The sequence below is a fragment of the Geotrypetes seraphini genome, chromosome 3 (genome assembly GCF_902459505.1).
Source record: "Geotrypetes seraphini chromosome 3, aGeoSer1.1, whole genome shotgun sequence".
Classification (NCBI taxonomy): Eukaryota; Metazoa; Chordata; class Amphibia; order Gymnophiona; family Dermophiidae; genus Geotrypetes; species Geotrypetes seraphini.
The window spans coordinates 341,294,631-341,315,618 of NC_047086.1; the positions used below are offsets into that span (position 1 = coordinate 341,294,631).

Sequence of the window (20,988 nt, forward strand, 5' to 3'; positions counted from 1 at the left end):
CATTAAGCATATATTATTTCATCTTCTTCTATTTTGAGCCTCCTCCAGCTCAGCAGAGATCCTAGCTATATTATTATGATCTTGGTGGCACTGATTCGTGTTTCCCTCAAAGGCCAAGTTCCAGAACCTCTATACCTTACTTTTAAAGCTTGGTGGTCTAACGGTGAAGCAGGGCAGGAGCAATCTTCCTACACTACACTCCTACCTCATGCAGAGCCACTATCAGAAATGACTGCCATGAGTTCCTGCTGCAGCCTTTTCCAAGCTGAAGAGCCCTAACCTTTTTAGTCTTTCCTCATACAAGTGGAGTTCCATCCCCTTTATCTTGGTCACTCTTCTTTGAACCTTTTCTAGTACCGCTATATCTTTCTTGAGATAAGGAGACCAGAATTGAATTGAATGCAATACTCCATCCATTCACCACCTAATTTAATCTATGGTTGACACTAACAATGTTTCCAGACTGAATTTTCTGAAATCCATATTGAACTGTTCAGAAGTTAAGACTGATGGGAAAACAAAATAGAAATTGAGAGGGCTGCACAATTCCCAGTTAAGTTCTCATGTGTTTTTGTCGTTTGCAGCTACCAGACTTGGTGCCACAACTTGGGACTTTATACCAGTTAATGGAAAGTCGTGTGAAGTCTTTGCAGAAACTCTCCCGCTTGCATGGGAAACTCTACCTGCTGATCACACAGGTGAGGATAGGACAGGGATTGGTGCTTCATCTTTCAAACTCTTAATAGTAAGATTCTGAACTGCTTTGTACAGCTAGATTTTTATAACAGTTCTCTCCTCCGTAACCTTGTACCATTCAGATTGGCTTAGGTTGGTAGTAAATAACAGAACTTACCATTTGGTGTATGAAATCGGTGGTCTCTGTCTATTTCTTAGTGTTTAGATATTGACATCAAGTCACCTCCACAGACTGAGACAATTGGCAAAGGCCAAAGATTGCAAAGGCTTGAAAATTGAAATATGAGGGTTGTTTGTAAAGTTTGGTAAAACAAACAACCTAGCCTCCATCGAGGGCTATAACTTAGTTCAACAAGTTTTCCAATTTTTTGTGTCATAGGAAAAGTAGCTTATGAAAAAACTGGAAATCTCGCTGGACTAAGTGTATAGCCCTCAATGGGAGACTAAGTTGTTTAACTTACTTTTTTACCAATCTTTTCAAACCATCCTCATACTCTGAATTGGGTCGGCCAGGGCAGGGGGAAGAAGCTTGTTTTACCACTATGAATGACTGCCTGTTTTGCAGATAAATGAAGGTAAATAATATGTGCTGCAACAGCTGGGGGAGGAGCATCAGCCAGACTTGCTGATTATTGTACAACAGAATCATTCCAAAATTTTTCAGTAATGTTGTCTTTTAATGATATTCTAAAATGTGATCTATTTTGTTGCGAATATCAAATTCTGTATTCGGATAGCAAAGACAAGGACTGGTAAGGCTTTTGTATGACTTAAGTATGAACAAAATCTTACACACATGTTATAAAGAGAGAATTCAATCTATAGTCTCTGCATTTCACTATTCCACATTTGCAGCCTTTCACACCAAGACTTTTGCATATGTCCACATGAGTATAACTTCAGCACCTGTTTCTTTGCAGATTTCAGCATCTGAAGCAGTTCAAGATGTAACAGATATAAACCAAACAGCAAAGCTTGTATATGAAGAAGGTACGTGTTAACTTTTGTTGTCCAGAATTCTTCTTTACTGTTTTAAATAGCCAAGATTAGCAGGTAACCCCTGATCTTTAGTTCCTCCACTCCACCATCACTATCATTATCTATTAATGCAGTGATGCTGGTTTTCAGTCTGACACCGAATTAGGATGGGAGCAGTTAAGTAGGAGCTGAATCTGACCTAATTTGGTACTGTCCCTCTTAATTATTGGAGAGGCTTGTGAAAGGATGGGGGTGTGCTCTGATAACCTGAGAGCAAAATCCTATGCTAGGTCAGCCAAGTGGATCATTAAAGCTAGCATCTTGTCTGACAATGGCTAAAACGGATTACTTGGAAGAAATTCTCAGTGGAGCCTAGTAGAGATATCTGTTCTGGTTGATCATCCAAGCTGCTGGCCATTAAGAGGTAGTGATTCCCATGTCATCCTAACTAATAGTTATTAATGTACATCTGTTCCAGAAATTTCCCTCTTGCCCCCCAACCCCCCAAAAAAAAAAACAAACAAACAAACAACTCAGCTATACAGTTTGCTTAGACCACATCCTCCAACAACAGATTCCACAGTTTAGAACAAGTGGAGAGAGTATTTTTCATTCAGTACGTAATTAGAATCCAATACTGGTTGTTTCAATGATTTTGGAAACTATTCCTAGTTCTTCCTGAAAGGTTAAATAGATGTTCTTTAGCAACTCTCTAGACTGGCATAGGAATCTTACAAGCTGGTTATATCTCATCATGACCAGCAGGTGGAGACTGAGACAAAACTTTGCAATAGTACATATCATGTGACATCTCCCTAATTACCTCAGTCTTCTCTCAGGCTCCAGCAGGTGTTGGTGAACTGTACCCATCTCCCTTGGTAGGGCTGTTGGAATTTGTTTAGGTCAGTTTGTCCCCTTTTTGGTGCCGGATTAAGCTTCAGTGTTTAGGGGTCCGTCTGACCTCAGGGGTGTCAAAACCGGCAGGTCGCATGCTGGGTCACTCCCCCCCCCATTCCTCCCCCCATTCCTCCACCTCCTCAACATTTTTTTTAGAGATTCCTCAATGGTAAGCCTTACCCCCCTGGTTGGTAAGGTATACTTATTGGAGTCTGTTCTGTGAAAAAAATCCTGAGGTAATGCCAGTTTGAAGGGTGGCTTTCCCTTTAAATATGCTGTAAATTACTATATTTTTCAACTAACTGGCACTTTTCTTTTAGCTAGGTCGCATATGGAGCAATTCAGCACTTCTCAGGGGAAGAGGTGCTCAATTTGGTCCAGATGCGAGGCCCTTGTGGCCGGCCTGAAAACAGCTGTTCAGGCCAGTGTAGTGAAGGAGCCTCATCGGCAGTGGGTGCTGGCATTCAGGACTCCCCGCTGCTAGTGCCTCGCAAACTGGTAGCGATTTCAGGGAACCCCGGTCTTCCCCTGCCGCCCATGGAGGGATTTCCTCAGCCGCCGACAGTAAGGGTATAAAGGATTCCCTTACCGCCGAAGTGGCTGGGGATTTCCTGTCAGCTGTTTTCTTTCACAGCTGATGCCGACTTTTGCCTGCTTTAGTGGCTGGGAACAGTTCAGGCTGAAACAGTTCAGGGGTTATTTTTGGCTGGAACAGTTCAAGGGTTATTTTTGACGCATTTTACACTGTTTTTCTTTAGATAACCCCTCCATCTTGTATGTAGCCTCAGGTGCCTTCTCCCTGTTTTGGCATAACAGGGACAAGTTTCAGCTGGATACCCTGCTGGGGCAGGGAGTCTCATAGTGCCGCCCGGGGAGGTGGGGTTTCCCCTCATTTTCTTTTTGCTTTGAGTAAAGCATATTTTCTGCCTGCCAGGGGTCCTGTTTGTGTCTTGGGATGGGGTTGTTCCTTCCGTGCCCCTAGCTGTTTGGACCCCTTAATTCTTTTCACGTCCCCCCACCTCCTCCCTTGTCCAGGCATCCGCATATGGCCTCTGACGAGGACTTGTTGTCTGAGGAGAGTTGACATTCTGGTACAGTCTGTGTGCAAAAATCATTAGGCATGTTAGCAGAATCTGTCCATTTGTATAGCAATAGTCATACACTGCATACATTTTATTTCAGACGGATTTGCATATGATTGGTTTGCATAAGGCATAAATATTTTCATGTGTTAGAAACTTCAACACAAAGCTTCAGATTCAAAATTTTAAGATAACCTATGTGACATTGTACATTATATAGTGTTTTGTGGGTTGTTTTTTGTTCAGTAGTGCAGCAGTGATATTTGGCTGCCAAGACTTTTTTTTAAATTTGTTTTTATTTTATATTTTGGGGTTAGTTTTTGTTTTACTTCCTGTTTCAAGTGTTTTCATAACTCTGAGATTTATACCCCCAGATATTACAGGCTAGGAACAAGAGCTGATATCAGCAATGATATAACATGTCCTTTATCCTCCCAGCACATCAGCAGTGCTCTTTTGAACTTAAGCTGTGCTTGTGTTAAGCTTAAGACATTTTTATTCAGGAACACAGGAATGTACAGTGTAACACTACAACAAAATCAACTGTATAAGGCACACAACCTCTCACTTAACTGATAATTATGTGCCAGTATCAAGAAATGACAAATCTTTCCTCTGGAGTCAAAGTTCTTAACTACTGTTCCTTTCTTTACAGAATCGTCTGATGAAGAGTCTGAAGATGAGATGATAGAGAGAGATTCAGATGTAAGCCAAACTCTGTGTCTTTTTGGTAGTCTTAGCTTTCTCAGTATTTTGCTATTCCATCTTCCCATCTGCTGCCACTCCATGACAATATATGGAGAACTATTAATACCATTAGTAGAGCCATGCTGTATTAATATACTGACAGCAAAGGTGCTATTCTCCCTGTTGTAGGGTGGCAGAAGATCCAGAGAAAGACTGGTTCACTAGCAGTGCTGTTTGCTTGGATTGATTTCCAAGTCTGTTCCGTGAGCTGGCTGTGGCTGCTAAGGAGACAGTATTCTAGAATTAAAATATGTGTACAATAAATTTTAACCAAATACATTAAGGAGTATATGAGTTTTTTAATTTGTTTATATTTTGGGGTTGGTTTTTTACTTCCTTTTGAAGTGTAATAATAATGAAAATCCCATATAAAAAACATATAGGAAATAATTTACTCTGGGCCTTCAAGGAAATGTTTACTCCTGGTTCAAAGGTTTTCTGGAGTCCAGATTGTACCAAGTTAGGTTTTGGACCCACCTCTCTTCAATCTGGAATAACCCATGTGGTGTTCCAGAAGGTTCTCCACTTTCATCTACATTATTCAATATTTATCTTTCATCATTGGGCTCATGTTTGAGCAACCTGGATGTAGAACTGTTTAGTTACGCTGACGATATTACTATTGTCATACCTTTTACTTCAGCCCAGATTACCACTAAAGTTGAAATTGTAATAAAACAGATGCAAAAATTTAAACTCGAACTAAACTCTGGCAAAACAAAGTTTTTCGTGGCGACTGCTAGTAATATTTCTTCTGAACCTTCTATTAGTATAAATTCAACTCATTATATAATTCATCCAATGATTAAAATTTTGAGAGTTATTTTAGACCAGAATCTTACAATGCATGCTCAGATAGATGCTGTAGTGCATAAATGCCACTTCACATTATGGAAATTGCAAACAATTAGATCTTATTTTGAATTTACTGCTTTTAGATTATTGGTTCAATCGTTACTACTGAGTCTTCTCGATTATTGTAATATTATCTATCTGACAGTCACCAAGAAAGAATTATCAAGACTTACAATAATACAGAATACAGCGGTCAGAATGATTTATGGCCTGAAGAAATTTGATCATGTTACACCCTTTTATCGCGAATTGCATTGGCTGCCAATGGAAGCCCGGGTATTGTTTAAACTAGGCTGTTTCTGTTACAAGGCTGTTTATGGTACAGCTCCTTCTTACTTAGTCAATAGATTTTCTTTAGCATCATACAGACATAGTAGAAGAACTCATCCTTTGTTTAATTTTCCATCTGTCCAGGGTTGCAGGAGTAAGAAATTTCTGAATCATACTTTGGCATCTCAGGCAGCTCTTCATGACAACAAATTCCAAATATTGTTGCTTACTACCCATTCCTATGGCCATTTTAGAAAACAATTGAAGACCTATCTTTTTTCTAAATATTTGACTGTTTAAACGAATCATCTTATTTCATATAACATGTTTACTTTTATAACTTTTTGTAAACTGCGTTGAACTTCTGGTTACATGGTCAATAAGCACAATGTTGTTATCCCAGGACAAGCAGGCATGATATTCTCACATGTGGGGTGACGTCATCTACGGAGCCCCGATGCGGAAGCATTTTCAAGCAAACTTGATTGAAGATTTAAGTTTGCTCTGCTGCTCCACGCATGCGTGCCTTCCTGCTCCACTAGGGGGTGCATCCCCTCGTGGTCTCCAGTTCAAAATTTTCCGCGAGCCTAGAAGCCGTGTTTTTCAGGCTCTGCCCCAACTGCCTTCTAGCACCGCGATTTTTTCTTGTTTTTTCACGATTAAGTCGCTGTGCGCGAATTCTTACCTTTTTTATTTGATTCCTGCTTCGTTTTCGACGACCCGGAGGCTTCCGGGTCCCCGTGGCCGCGTGGCTAATCGAGCCGCGGCTACTTTCGATTTAATGTCCCGGCCTTTGACCAGCTTTAAAAAGTGCACCCGGTGCGAGCGGCTTCTTTCTCTCACAGATCCGCATCGCCGGTGCATCCTCTGTCTGGGGGCGGCTCATCCAACCGACTCCTGCCCCCAGTGCGCTACTTTCCAAAACAGGGCCCTCCGCCGAAGAAAAGCCCGCATGGCGGACCTCTTCACCCCGGACCAACCCTCCACCTCGGCCTCGAGGTCGGCCCCGGCCTTGACCTCGGCCCCGGATACCTCGGCATCGCCTCGAGACTCGACCCCGAAGTCCTCGGGACAACAGAAAGTCTCGGCTCCGGGTAAGTCCCCTCTTCAGGTTCTGTAACAGCGAAGAAGCCAGCCTCGGGGACAATGGCGACGCATGGCGGAAGCCCCATGCTTACAGCCCCGTCTAAGCCCTCCAAGCCTTCGGGCCGTGCCTCCACCACACGGGAATACTCTGATACGAGGTCGCCCCCGGTGGAGCGCACCGAGGCAGTGGACATGCCATCGATGCTGTCCGTGCCCGTCTTCCAGGACCTACTCCGAGCGATGATCACGTCGGAGCTGTCCGCTGCAATGGCCCAGTTTCAACCGGCCTCGACCTCGAATGTGCCAGACCAGCCTGAGCCTCGCACCGAACAACCTCGAGGAAAGGTGCGCAATCCTCGCCGCATCCCATCCTCCTCGGACTCCTCGCCGAGGCACCCGAGACGTTCCCCCTCCGCAGACCGCCGAGGGGCAAAACGTCGGGCTAGAACGACAGAAACCTCGAATCGCCGTACCTCCAAGAAGGCCCGAGGTTCACCAACTCTGCGAGGCCGTTCCCCCACACCTCGTACGGGACCGCTCAGGGTGGCGGAGTTATCACTCTCCAACCCGCGCATCCTCCGAACTCCCCCTCGGACGTATTCCCCGAGGGAGTCCGGTTCGAGGTCACCGATCCGACATCGATCGGTACCCCTAACCCCGGCATCGTCTCCGAGGGGCTCCTCGAGACGCCGAAGATCGACAACCCCGGAACACTCTCACAGTGCTTCCCCAGTCTCGGAGCATGGATCAGAGCATGAACCTCGATACTCGAGGGAAGCCTCCCTATCCTTCTCCACCCGACGAAGGTCTCGTTCCCCGACCCCGCACGGGGCCCCGGGAACATCTCGCCCTTCCTTCACTCGCTTTGTCCAAGACATGGGCCACGCATTGGACTTAGACCTCCAGTCCGACTCCAGATACTCTAAGGAGTACCTGGCGGAGCTGGATATGCCATCACTGCCCAGAGAGTCCCTTCGCTTACCACCCAACCCGGTACTCCAACAGGCCTTCTTCAGGAACCTGGAGACCCCCTACATGGTCACGGCCGTACCCTCCAAAATGGAGGCCAAGTACCGCACAGTACCTTACCCGGGATTCGAGCAACCACAGCTCTCCCACCAATCGCTGCTAGTAGAATCCTCCTTGAAAAAGGCTCACCCGTCCCGGGTCTCAGCAGCGGTCCCCCCAGGCCGAGAAGGCCGAACCCTGGATAAGTTCGGCAGGAGACTATACCAAAACGCAATGATGGCCTCTAGGGTGCAAAGCTACACTTTCACCTTCACATCATACCTCAAACACCTCATTGGACTATTGAGAGCCTTTGAGACTGACCTACCGGCCTCCCGGCAAGGAACGTTCGGCCTGCTTTTAGAGTCCCTCTCCAACCTGCGCCTTCATCTATTCCACGCGGCCTACGATGGCTTCGAACTCTCCTCAAGAGAAGCAGCCTTCGCTATCGCCATGCGCCGACTAGCCTGGCTGCGCCTGGTCGACATGGACCCCAACTTACAGGACCGGTTGGCTAACCTCCCCTGCGTGGGAAAGGAATTGTTCGATGACACTATCGAGGCGGCGACAAAACGCCTCTCCGAACATGAACGCTCGTTTGCCTCCCTTGTCCGGCAAAAGCCCAAACCGCCAGCGTCCAGGCCATACAGGGCCCCTCCGCGCCGCTACCCACAAAAATCCACCCCTGCTTTCTCGCGGCCCCCACCCAGACGTCCGCAAGCCCACCACAGGGCCATGCCCAAGTCCCAACCGCCCGCGACTACCAAACCATCCCCGTCCTTTTGACGGGACACGCGGAAGGGGGCGGGCCCCCTCTGCCATAGTCCCAGGCCACCTTCCCATCGGGGGTCGACTAAAAGCTTTTTACCCTCACTGGGAACAAATCACGTCGGACGCATGGGTCCTTGGCGTGATCTCATCAGGGTACTCTCTCAACTTTCGGGCCATTCCTCCGGACAACCCCCCAAGGAATTGCCCCCCCAACCGGACTCAGCTACCCCTACTCCTCTCCGAAGCTCGAGACCTGCTTCGCCTGAGAGCAGTGGAAAAGGTTCCCCCCGACCAACGGGGGAAGGACTTCTACTCCCGCTACTTCCTGGTACCGAAAAAAACGGGAGACCTACGCCCAATACTAGACTTGAGACGCCTCAACAATTTCCTGGTACGGGAAAAGTTTCGGATGCTCTCACTACCAACACTTTACCCCCTGATCGACGAGGGCGACTGGCTCTGCTCCCTCGATCTCAAGGAGGCGTACACACATGTCCCAGTGCACCCCGCTCACCGCAAGTTCTTGCGCTTCCAAGTAGGGGACTGGCACCTACAATACCGAGTCCTCCCCTTCGGACTAGCATCATCACCTCGGGTCTTCACCAAGTGCCTCGTGGTGGTAGCAGCAACCTTACGTTCCCAGGGCCTCCAGGTATTCCCCTACCTGGACGACTGGCTAATCAAAGCCCCGTCCAAGGAAGGGGTTATCTCAGCGACCCAACAGACTATTACCTACCTACAAAGTCTGGGGTTCGAAATAAACTTCCCAAAATCTCAACTACGCCCCTCGCAGACCCTACAGTTCATCGGGGCCACGCTGGACACGGTTCGCCGCCGTTCCTTCCTCCCCCCTCCGCGCCTGGAGGCGTTAGTAAGTCTGAGCCGAAGGATCTCCCTGCTGACCTCAGTATCAGCTCGACAGATAATGACTCTTCTGGGCCACATGGCCTCCACCGTCCATGTCACACCCTTCGCCCGCCTCCATCTGAGAATCCCTCAATGGACCCTGGCGTCTCAATGGCGTCAAGACCGGGACCCGATCGACCACTCAGTGACAGTGACTCCTTCATTGCAACGATCGCTCCGCTGGTGGGCCGACTCTTCAAATCTTTCCAAAGGTTTGCTCTTCCTCACCCCACCCCACAGCAAGGTACTCACCACGGACTCGTCGGAGTACGCTTGGGGAGCCCATCTGGACGGCCTACGCACCCAAGGAATGTGGTCAGCACAAGACCGTCGCTGCCACATCAACGTGCTAGAACTTCGGGCCATCTATCTCGCAGCTGTAGCCTTCCAACATCTGCTCCACGACCGAGTGGTTCTCATCCGAACCGACAACCAGGTAGCGATGTACTACGTAAACAAACAGGGGGGGACAGGGTCTTGGCCCCTTTGTCGGGAAGCCCTGCGCCTCTGGAAATGGGCAATCTCCAACAACACCTTCCTTCGAGCGGTGTACATACAAGGAGAACAAAACTGCCTGGCGGACAGACTCAGCCGTCTCCTCCAGCCACACGAGTGGTCACTACACTCTCAGACCCTGCGAGGAGTGTTCGAACGGTGGGGGACACCTCAAATAGACCTGTTCGCGTCCCCTCACAATCACAAGCTGCCTCTCTTCTGCTCCCGGATATACTCCCCGGACCGACTCGAGGCCGACGCCTTCCTCCTCGACTGGGAGGGAAGGTTCCTATACGCGTTCCCGCCGTTTCCTCTGATACTGCGGACACTTGTCCACCTGAAAACAGTACATGCCACCCTAATCCTGATTGCCCCTCGCTGGCCACGCCAGCCGTGGTTTTCCCTGCTACTTCAACTCAGTGTCAGAGATCCACTGCCTCTGCCTCTGTTTCCCTCTCTACTGTCACAGGGTCAGGGTTCACTGTTACATCCCAATCTTCAGTCTCTTCATCTGAATGCTTGGTTTCTCTCCCCCTGACTGCTCTCCCCATGTCTCAATCAGTCAAGGAGATACTGGAGGCCTCCAGAAAAACCTCAACGAGAACCTGCTACTCCCAAAAGTGGACCAGATTCTCAACCTGGTGCTCCTCCCACAGCCAGGACCCGGTGTCGGTCCCCGTCCCCCTGGTCCTTGACTATCTACTTCAACTATCTCATTCCGGCCTAAAGACCAACTCCATTCGAGTACACCTCAGTGCGATTGCGGCCTTTCATCAGCCCCTGGAAGGGAAAGCCCTCTCGCTCCATCCCTTAGTCACTCGCTTCATGAAGGGTCTGCTGAACGTCCACCCCCCTCTCAAACCTCCCCCGGTGGTTTGGGACCTTAACGTGGTTCTGGCCCAATTAATGAAACCTCCATTTGAGCCACTAGACAAATGCCATCCAAAATTCCTCACTTGGAAGGTAATCTTCTTACTCGCGCTCACGTCCGCACGGCAGGTTAGTGAGCTGCAAGCGCTGGTAGCGGACCCGCCCTTCACGGTATTCCATCACGACAAGGTGGTACTCCGCACCCATCCAAAGTTCCTACCTAAAGTAGTGTCTGATTTCCATCTCAATCAGTCAATTGTCTTACCTGTGTTTTTCCCCAAGCCCCACTCTCACCCCGGAGAAGTGGCGCTCCACACTCTTGACTGCAAAAGAGCGTTGGCCTTTTACCTCCAACGCACTCAGCCACACCGGAAAGTCCCACAACTGTTTCTGTCCTTCGACCCAAACCGGTTAGGCCACCCAGTTTCCAAACGCACCTTGTCCAACTGGTTGGCCGATTGCATCTCCTTTTGCTACGCTCAGACTGGTCTCGCACTACACGGTCGAGTAACGGGACACAAAGTCCGAGCGATGGCAGCCTCCGTAGCGTTCCTCAGGTCCACACCTATTGAGGAAATCTGCAAGGCTGCCACATGGTCTTCGGTTCACACCTTCACCTCCCACTACTGTCTGGACTCCCTGTCCAGAAGCGATAGCCGGTTCGGCCAATCGGTATTGCGAAATCTATTTGCTTAAATTGCCAACTTCCCTCCATCCCTCTTCAGTAAGCTTGGAGGTCACCCACATGTGAGAATATCATGCCTGCTTGTCCTGGGATAAAGCACAGTTACTTACCGTAACAGGTGTTATCCAGGGACAGCAGGCATATATTCTCACAACCCGCCCACCTCCCCGAGGTTGGCTTCTTGGCTAGTTAAGTGAACTGGAGACCACGAGGGGATGCACCCCCTAGTGGAGCAGGAAGGCACGCATGCGTGGAGCAGCAGAGCAAACTTAAATCTTCAATCAAGTTTGCTTGAAAATGCTTCCGCATCGGGGCTCCGTAGATGACGTCACCCCACATGTGAGAATATATGCCTGCTGTCCCTGGATAACACCTGTTACGGTAAGTAACTGTGCTTTATGTTCTCTTTGCTTCCCCTCCATAGGCATTATTGCATCACTTTTTTACTCTATGGGCACCCTTTCATTTCCATAAGCACAATCTCCTTTCCTTCTCCATGGGTACAATTTCATCTCCTCTTCCTTTTCCTCCATGGGCACATTTCATCCTTTTCCATCTCATCTCTTTTCTTCCCCCTTCCCTTCATGGGCACCATCTCATCTCCTCTTTACTCTATGGGTGCCATCTCTTTTCTTCGTTTCCCCTCTATAGGCACAATTTCATCTCTTCTTTCTCCCTTGAAGGACACATCTCCTTTCTCCCCTTCATGGGCCTTCCCTTCTCTCCTCTTCCTTCCTATAGATATCCCCTCCCCTGCATGGACATCATGTCCTCCCTTCCCTTTGCCTGCACTCTGGCATATCTCACTCTAGTCCCCACCCCAATAGCCTGGATCTCCTGCAAGTTCTGGATCTTTGTCTGCCCTCTCCAACCTTCCCTACTTGCCATTGTAGTCTCCTGCTGCCACCATTGCAACTCCTTACCACATGTGTGTGTATGCATGGGATTTCCATCTCCCTTTGTCGGCCTTCCCAGCTTGATTTTACAGTCTTCAGTGCTGAATACATACTGCTTCTCTTTAGCCACGAGTGCTCCCTTTGTAAATCCCCTGCCTCTGAACAGAACTTCCTGTTTCCTGCAGGCAGGACTCTACAGAGGGAGAGCTCACAGCTTTAGAGAAATTGTGTGTTGAGCACTGTAGACAGTAAAAGCAAGCTGGGAGGGCTAGCAAGGGAGGGTGGAGGAAGGAGAGACATACTGGAAGGAGGAAATGGTGAGATACATGTAGGGAGCTTGATGTGATTAATTTGTTAAAAAAATTAATGTGAGTTAAAATTTTAAGGTGTTAAATGTGCTGCCCTAATATGTAAATATGTACTGTATATGGCATTGAAACTCGTGGCATCAGGTCCATGAGGGGGCTGACCCTCACTATCAACTGAAAGGCCACGTGGCTTAGACACCACTCTCCGGGATCTAGCACATGATGACTGAGGAAGTCCGCTTGAACATTCTCCACTCTGGCTATGTGGGAGGCTGAGATATCTTGAAGATGAGACTCTGCCCAGACCATGAGCAGAACCACCACTTGCGCCACCTGAGTGCTTGTGGTGCCCCCCTAATGATTGACATAGGCCACCACCATGGCATTGTCCGACTGAACCCAGACTGACTTGCCCGTCAAGAAGGAGCGGAAGGCTAACAGTGCCAGAAGGATAGCTCTGGTCTCCAGAACATTGATCGACCAGGATGCCTCCTCCGTGGACCAGGTGCCCTGAGCAGATTGACCTAGACACTGAGCTCTCTAACTGAGAAGACTGGCATCCATGTGAAGCACCGTCCACTGTAGCTGATCCAGACTCGTCCCTTGAAGAAGATGGGAGGTCTGGAGCCAAGTCCCTCAGAGGAACAGGAAGATCCAGACTGCCTCTGAGGCGACCACCTCTGAAGCAGAGCATACTGTAGAGGACGCATGTGGGCCCAAGCCCACTTCACTATATCGAGGGAAGCCGCCATCGACCCCAAGATTTGGAGGAAATCCTGCGCCCGAGGACACCGGGACGCCATAAGCAGGCGAATCTGAGATTGCAAATTGTTTACCCGGACCTCTGGGAGAAAGGCCTTCCCCAAGGAGGTGTTGCACAGAACCCCAAGGTACTCTAGGTGCTGAGATGGGGCCAACCGACTCTTGGAGAGGTTGACCACCCATCCCAGTGATGGCAGAAACTCCACCACCCGAGCCGTGACCCGAGATGACTTTGCCCAAATCAACCAGTCGTCCAGGTAGGGATGCACCAGAATGCCCTCTGTTCCCAAGGCCGACGCAACGACCACGATAACCTTGGTGAACGTCCATGGAGCCATGGCCAGATCAAAAGGAAGCGCACAGAACTGATAGTGCTAACCCAGGATCGCAAAGCAAAGGAAGCGCTGATGGGAGGCCCGAATGGAAACCTGCAAGTAGGCCTCCGTCAGATCAAGAGAAGTCAGATACTCCCCCGGCTGAACCACCAGAATAACAGACCGCAGTGTCTCCATGTGAAAAGAGGTAATTTTGAGATGGGCCAAAAGGTCTCCTCCTTCTTGGGCACCACAAGGTAAATTGAGTATCTGCTGGTGCCAAACTCCTGAGGGGGTTCTGGAACAACCGCTTTGAAATCTAGCAAGTGTTGAAGGGTCTGGTGAAGGCCTGCATCTTCCATGCCGCCTGACACGGAGAAGCTAGAAAATGATCTGGCATGGAGCGGACAAACTCCAGAGCATATCCGTCCCGCACCACCTCCAGGACCCACTGATCAGACGTGATCTTGGCCCATTTTTTTAAAAAAACTCGCGCAATCAGGCACCCACCTGCACCAGAGAGGGCGCTGGCAGGAGTCATTGGGAAGGACGGTCAGCGGTAGAACTGGTGGAGGGATTCCCAGCCCCCCAACGGGCCCCCTGAAAGGACTGTATGTGCTGATAAAAATGACCCCGGGAAAACCCCAAAGCCAGGAAGGGAGCAGCCCCACACCTAGGGCAGTATCTACTGAACTCCCGCAGATACCCCCAGGCAGTGCCACCCCAAATCACCAGGCGGGCACAGTCCTCAGGTAGGCGGGGCACTTTAGAGTTCATCAGAGTCTGAACTAACTTATCCAAATCCTCTCCAAATAAAAAAGACCCCCAAAATGGAAATTTAGTGAGTTTAGTTTTGGACGCTGCATCCGCCAACCAAGTGCGAAGACACAAGGTACGACGTGCGGCCATTCCAAAAGCCATAGACTTGGCAGACATCTGCACCAAGTCATAAAGGGCATCCAAGAGGAACGAGGCAGCCATCTAAGTCTTTGCCACCTCCTGATCCATCAAGGACCAGTCATCAGACTCATGATCCAGGACACACTCGGCCCAAGCCACCAGCCCCCCTCCCCCCCACCCAAATAGCTGCCTGGACCCCCAAGGTTGCAACATCAAAATTCTGTTTAAGAATGGTCTCCAACTTATGCTCCTCAGAATCCCGTAAGGCAAAACTGCCCTCTACATGCACAGTATGCTGTTTAGCAATCGCTGAGACCACCGCGTCCACCACTGGCGACTTCAAGGTAGCCCTATCCCCCTCTGGGATGGGATACAAACAAGCCATGGAGCGCGCAAACCAAAATGGTGCCTTCGGCATCCACTATGCCAGGACGAGATCCCAAATATCCTGATGCATATGAAAAGAGCGGAAAGCAGCGCGGATCCTCCTAAGAAGAGGGTCACCAACACACGGGGCCTCCAGTGGCGCTTCTTCGAAATGCAGCACTGAGGAGACCTGCTGAATCAGGTCTGGCAGCTCATCCCTCTGAAAAAGGCGCACCACGGATGCCTCCTTGCTGGAAAGTAGGAAACCAGACGCCCTGCCACCAGCGGCCATCCCCTCGAGAAGATCCTGGAATTCCTTAAAAGGGTCCAGGTCCTCGTCTAGGCAGACACGCTCCAACCACAAATCCTCATCCCAAGCCACCCTCGGGCACTTGGACAAGGGAGGAGGAAGAGGGGACTCCCAATCGCCTGAAAATAGGCTCTGCACAAAGCAAAAATTAAATCGGGGTAAAACCCCCGATGGTCCCATGGGACTTCATGCCACAGCAGGGGACCCAGCAGAAACCTGCCCCTGTTTTCCTATACACAGAGGGAAGGTCACCTGAGGTTACTGACAAAATATAGGGGCCTACCATTAAAAATGGTGAAGTTCCTGCCAAAAATAACCCCTCCAGGGCCTGTAGTGGCTGGGAAGCCTGAACTATTCCAGCCGCTAAAGCAGACAAGCTGGCATCAGCTGTTAAAGAAACAGTTGTGAGGGAATCCCCAGCCAAACCGGCGGTAAGGGAATCCTTTTTATACTTACCATAAGCGACTGAGGAAATCCCTCCGTGGGCGGTGGCGGAAGACCGGGCTTCCCCACTGCTCCCTGCCTACTCTCAAGGTACTAGCGGTGGGGAGCCCTATATTCCGGCACCTGCTGCCGACAAGGCTCCTTCACTGCACCGGCTTGTACACCACTTGCACAGGCCGGCCCTGAGTGCCTTGCATCTGGAGCACTTTTCCCTTGTAAAGTTCTCATTGCTCCATACGTGATCTAGCTAAGAAACAAGTGCCGGTTAGTTGAAAAATACAGTGAAATACAGCAAATTTAAAGGGAAATCAACCCTTCAGACCGGCACTACTCAGGATTTTTTTTTTTTTTTTTACAGAACAGACTCTACTGGCTCTTAAAGCAGTATGCCTTGCCTGAACTAGGGACAAGGCTTACTGTTGAGGCACCTCTACAAAAATGTTGGAGAGGTGGAGAAAAAGGGGGGAGGGACCCAGCACGAGACCTGCTGAGTATGACACCCCTGAGGTCGGACTGACCCCAAAACAGGGCCCACCCAAGCTCAATCTGGCACAAAAACGGGAACCAGGATCCCTAAATAAATTCCAACAGCCCTACCAAGGTAGATAGATACAGCTCACTCACACCTGCTGGAGACTGAAAGAAGACTGATAGGAATAGGGAAAGGCACCTATTATGTACTATTCCAGAGTTTTGTTTGTCTATACCTGCTGATCATGATGAGATATAACCCACTTGTAAGATTAACCTATGCTGGTCTGGAGAGTTACTAAAGAATCTTGGTTTATACTATATTGCAGTATATATGATTAAAATTGATGATAATTCAGATCTCTTTTTGCAGGACAACTGGGAAGAAGAGGAGGATAAAGAAGAACAGGAAATGAGTGCTGGCAAAGAAATTAATGGTGACTCTGATCCAGACCCAAGTGATGAGAGTGAGGAGGAGGAATAGCAGGCATTGGAGTGTGTCCTTTTGTCCTTTTTCTATATGCCCTTTTAGAAAGTGGGCCACCAGAAATGAGCCTTCAGGCTACCTGGCAAGGAACTTATTGACTTGTTTATCCCCAGGAAAGAGTAGGCCTGAACTGTTCCAGCCCTCAAGAGCACCCAGGAGCAAGTCTGCGCATTTCAGAATCCAAAACATTAACCACACTGGCCTTTAATTTCATTCCTTCCCTTATTCTCTCTCTCACCATAAGTGTTCCCTACTGTTTTTTCACCCCTCTGTACTGCTTTCTTTTCCTCACTTATGTCAAAATGAGGGAAGAAACAAAAATATTTTTTCAGCATAAAGTTACATCTCACCTGATAGGAGGAGACATGTGTTTAAAGTATAAATTAACTCCTACTGTTCATTGATACACCATGGGTCAGACTTGGTTGGGTTAAGGAAAGCTGAGAAATGGAAAGAAAAATTGGTGTTCTAAATCAGATTATTTTCCTATTTAGTTTCAAGGTGGAGGTAGCAAGTTCTCCATACTTCTGTTGGACAACAACAGAACTACATACATTTTTGCAATATTTAAAAAAAAAAAAAAAAAAAAAATCACAAAAAGATCCTTTTCTGTGTATTTTCTCTTGTTTACTCAGTTTGTCTAAATCCTTTGCGCGATGGAAATGTTAATTTTATTCGGACTCAAAATTTTTTATATGTATGTATATATATATATCAGTGTATACAGTAAATTGTGATATTTTGCTTTCCTATGCTTTAACATGCTACCTGAATGATCAGTAGATCATTAAAGAAAAATAACTTTTTAAAAGTAAACTGAGCCTGTACATATGATAGGGCCAAGCGATAGAACACCTAATTTGACCATAAGATAAGGGGGGAGGGAGGGAAGGTGTTTATATTTGTGAATAATTAAAACGTCACAATAGTTTGGGCTTACATATATATTTCATTTTTTAAAGTCTGTTGGCAGCAGAATTAGAATTACTGCTTGTTCAGGTAGGAAGAGCAACAGATGTGTATAAACAAAGGGAAAGCTGCAGCAGAGCCCTGCAGCTACCGTTAGTGTACAGTTCATTTGTCTATAAATGGAATTACTTCTGACAACCAAATACCACCACCTTTGTAAATTGAATAAATATAATTCTCCTTTAAATTCCTGATTGTCCTGTGGTGGTCAATATGTGTAAGAATGAAATGGTGTATGTTGATAGGAATTTAGACCTTTTGCCTCAATTGCTAGTCCATGGACCATCACTGATGTGCAAAACTATTTTTGTTTAATGGAATTCTGGTAATTGTTCACCTGCTTTCCATGTCGTCATCTTCCTCATCAGATGTGAGTGCCTGAGTGGTCTCCTATAGGTTGGTTAAAGCAGCATCCAAGGCAATGTCATTCATGCTAGTTATTCCTCAGGTATTTCTCAAATGTCTATAGTCTGGGCAATAATGTTCCAGGTGTGCAAGCCTTAATTTTATTAATTTTATTAATCTTATTTCTAATCTTAATGTATATTTTCTGTAAACCGCTTAGAACCTAACGGATGTAGCGGTATATAAGAAATAAATTACATTACATTACATTAATGGTGGGGAAGGCCTGAACATTGTTTTATCATAGAAATGTGGGTCAATGAGTCTTCTGAATGAAAGAGGGTTGTATTGAGCTCTAATCTGTTTTGGAAGTTAGCAATAGGAGAAAAGGAAAGCTCTTTGTCAACAAACAAAACAAAGACAGGAAGCTCAGGGAAAGGACCAGGTACTGTGTAGTATTGGAAAGGAGTGATGACACTTCATCTACACCAGTGGGTGGTCATCAAACTTCCAACTTAGGTAGACGAATTGGACAGATCTAGCTGAAGACATCCAAAAGGTGGGGAAAAGGGTGAGCTGGTAACAGTCGGAGACTTTAATCTGATGGATGTTAGCTGATGCATCCTGTTAAGGGACTGTTACAGAGAGGACCTTAAATAAAGATTAGAGAAAATGTCACTATGCTAGTCCCTTTCACTTAGTCTGGACCCTTCCCCACATCCATATACTGTAGTGTATGAGAGTGATTTCTTCAGGTGTCACAAAATGTGTTGGAGCCGCTCTATTTCCACACCTACCAAATAATGTATTGTTTGAGCTTTCTTGAAGTATCAATCAAACTGAAACGCAAGAAGTCTGTGGAGCATTCCTATCTTTGCAGTCTGCTGAAAGTGTACAATTTTTCCAATATCTTACAATGTATTTTTGAGAAAGAGGTGTTCAGCTTAGTGCAGAAAGAACTATGTGCTGCTTCTAGCTGTTGCTTCCTGAGGCTGAGCTCACCGATGACCTCAACACCTGAATTCTATTTCATTTTAGTCTCTAATCAGAATTGCAACAAAATAAGTTATGTATTTTACTGCTTCAGCTTTGAGTGTTGCACATTAAAGGTCCTTTGTGAATGCTTTGACAGCACCTGAATAGGCTATTACTAGGCCAGATGAGTGCTGCTCATCAGTAATTTAGCATTTCAGGCACATCGGTGTTAAGATAACTGCAGACCTATAGCATCACTGCAGTAGTGATGTCTATGAGCAGAAAGTCCATGCTCAAAAATCATCCTCTGATCTTTAACTTATTTGTGTCTTATGTCCTGTTTTAGTAATTCTTGGATGAAAAGTAACTTCAGAAAACCTAGAGGGTCTAGAAGACACAAATAGCAGGTATTGTTTTTGAGAGGGGAACACCAGCATGTTGAATGAGGTGATGATATTGTCCAACTGAGCTTTGTTCATAAACTGCATCTCCTTTAATGTAGATGTAAGGACCACTTAACCTGAATAAAAATCTTTTTTTTACCAATGCAATTCTAGGATCAGCATGTACTGGCATCAAATGGGGAGCAGTTGCCAGCCTAGTTAAGTTACTGAGTGAATGCAGCCTGCATACGATTTTGAGAGAAGGAGCTAAGAGAAAAATCCCATCCTTTATATTCAGCTGGTGACAAGAGGGGGGGGGGTCAATGAGAAATGATTTATAGCCATGGGAACTGTTGCTACAGGCAATAGAGATCAACAAAAAAATCTGAAAGTATTAAACCCAGTAGTGCCAGGACAGAATCCACCAGCAGCATGGCGCTCCTGTGGTCAGAAGTAAGTTGATTTTAGACAATTCATTCAGCTAAATGGTTTTGCATAACTCAACCTGATACTTGTTCTACAAGAGACTCTTTGGTTCATAAAAACAGAATCGGAGCTTGTTTCTGGAGAGCAGATGTCAAAGATGATGGTAGTGGTCTGAATTTTTGGGCCTTGTCTGATCTGCCTCTTGTATTTTAGCCTAGCAGCTGCTTCTGCATTTTTGGGTTTCTTTCTGATCAAAACCAACTTTTCCTTGGTGTACTGTACCATGGGCTTTTATTCAGAGATACCTAGGAACTACCAACTGTGTAAATTAATAGGGCTGGCCCTGAAACATGAGACTAGCTCCTTTTTTGTGGTGGTTAGAAGTGCTAATGTGCACACTGCTGTTGGGTAAGTTTTGAAAATTATTTTAAGAAGTACCAATAAAGTAACCTTTCTCCAAGCAACATCAAGTGGGCTTTGGGTAGCAGCTGTTGCAGTGTGTGGGGAGGAGTTCTAAAATATTGGATGTGTGATTTAAGAAGAATGCAATAACTCCACTCACCCAGACAAAACCTTTTTGTAGTTTGTGATAAATGTACATAATATAAAAACAACATACAGTCATGTGAAAAATTAGGACACCCCATGAAATATTCAGTTCTTTCTTAAGAAATGGTTATATATTGATGTCAAATCTTTTTTTATTTATCTCTGGAAAAGAAAATGATGTAATTGCGGTAAACAACAAAATTTTTCCTCGATTTACTCATGAAACAAAAGATAGCCACAAAAATGTGTTTTCTAACAGGTATAAATTAGGACATGCTACACCCTAATAGCTAGTGTTACACCATTTGACTGAAATAACTGCAGTGAGACGCTTGTAGCCATCTACCAGTCTCTGACATCGGTCTGAGGAAAGTATGGTCCTCTCCTCAATGCAGAATTCTTTCAGGTGTGAGATGTTTGAAGGGTTTCTTGCATGTACAGCCCGTTTCAAATCACCCCACAGCATCTCAGTGGGATTACGATCAGAGTTTTGACTCAGCCACTCCTGATTGTTCATGCAAGATATTGCTCACTATTTATATTTATTGCTCAATATTTATATTTATGCTCACTATTCATATTTATAAGAACAAACATTTTTCTGCACGCCAGATCTTGTACCTAAAGGGACACATGACAGCGTTTTTATCTCTTATTTTGCATGCAAGTTTCCACATACGACCTTCACAATGGTGCCTCAGCCTGCACTGAAATCCAGATTCAACTACCAAACTCAA

At 46.8% G+C, this 20,988-nt stretch overlaps 1 protein-coding gene across 1 annotated transcript in view; it reads left to right on the forward strand.

Annotated features, from left to right (window-relative positions):
- WDR43 (WD repeat domain 43) overlaps positions 1 to 17,250 on the forward strand; it is a 160,472-nt gene extending 143,222 nt beyond the window's left edge. Inside the window, exons 15-18 of the mRNA XM_033935972.1 lie at positions 585 to 698; positions 1,617 to 1,686; positions 4,309 to 4,358; positions 16,491 to 17,250. Coding sequence (XP_033791863.1) covers positions 585 to 698; positions 1,617 to 1,686; positions 4,309 to 4,358; positions 16,491 to 16,601 — 345 coding nt within the window. The 3' untranslated portion in view covers positions 16,602 to 17,250. The remainder of the gene's footprint in view (positions 1 to 584; positions 699 to 1,616; positions 1,687 to 4,308; positions 4,359 to 16,490) is intronic.
- Positions 17,251 to 20,988: the final 3,738 nt, after the last annotated feature.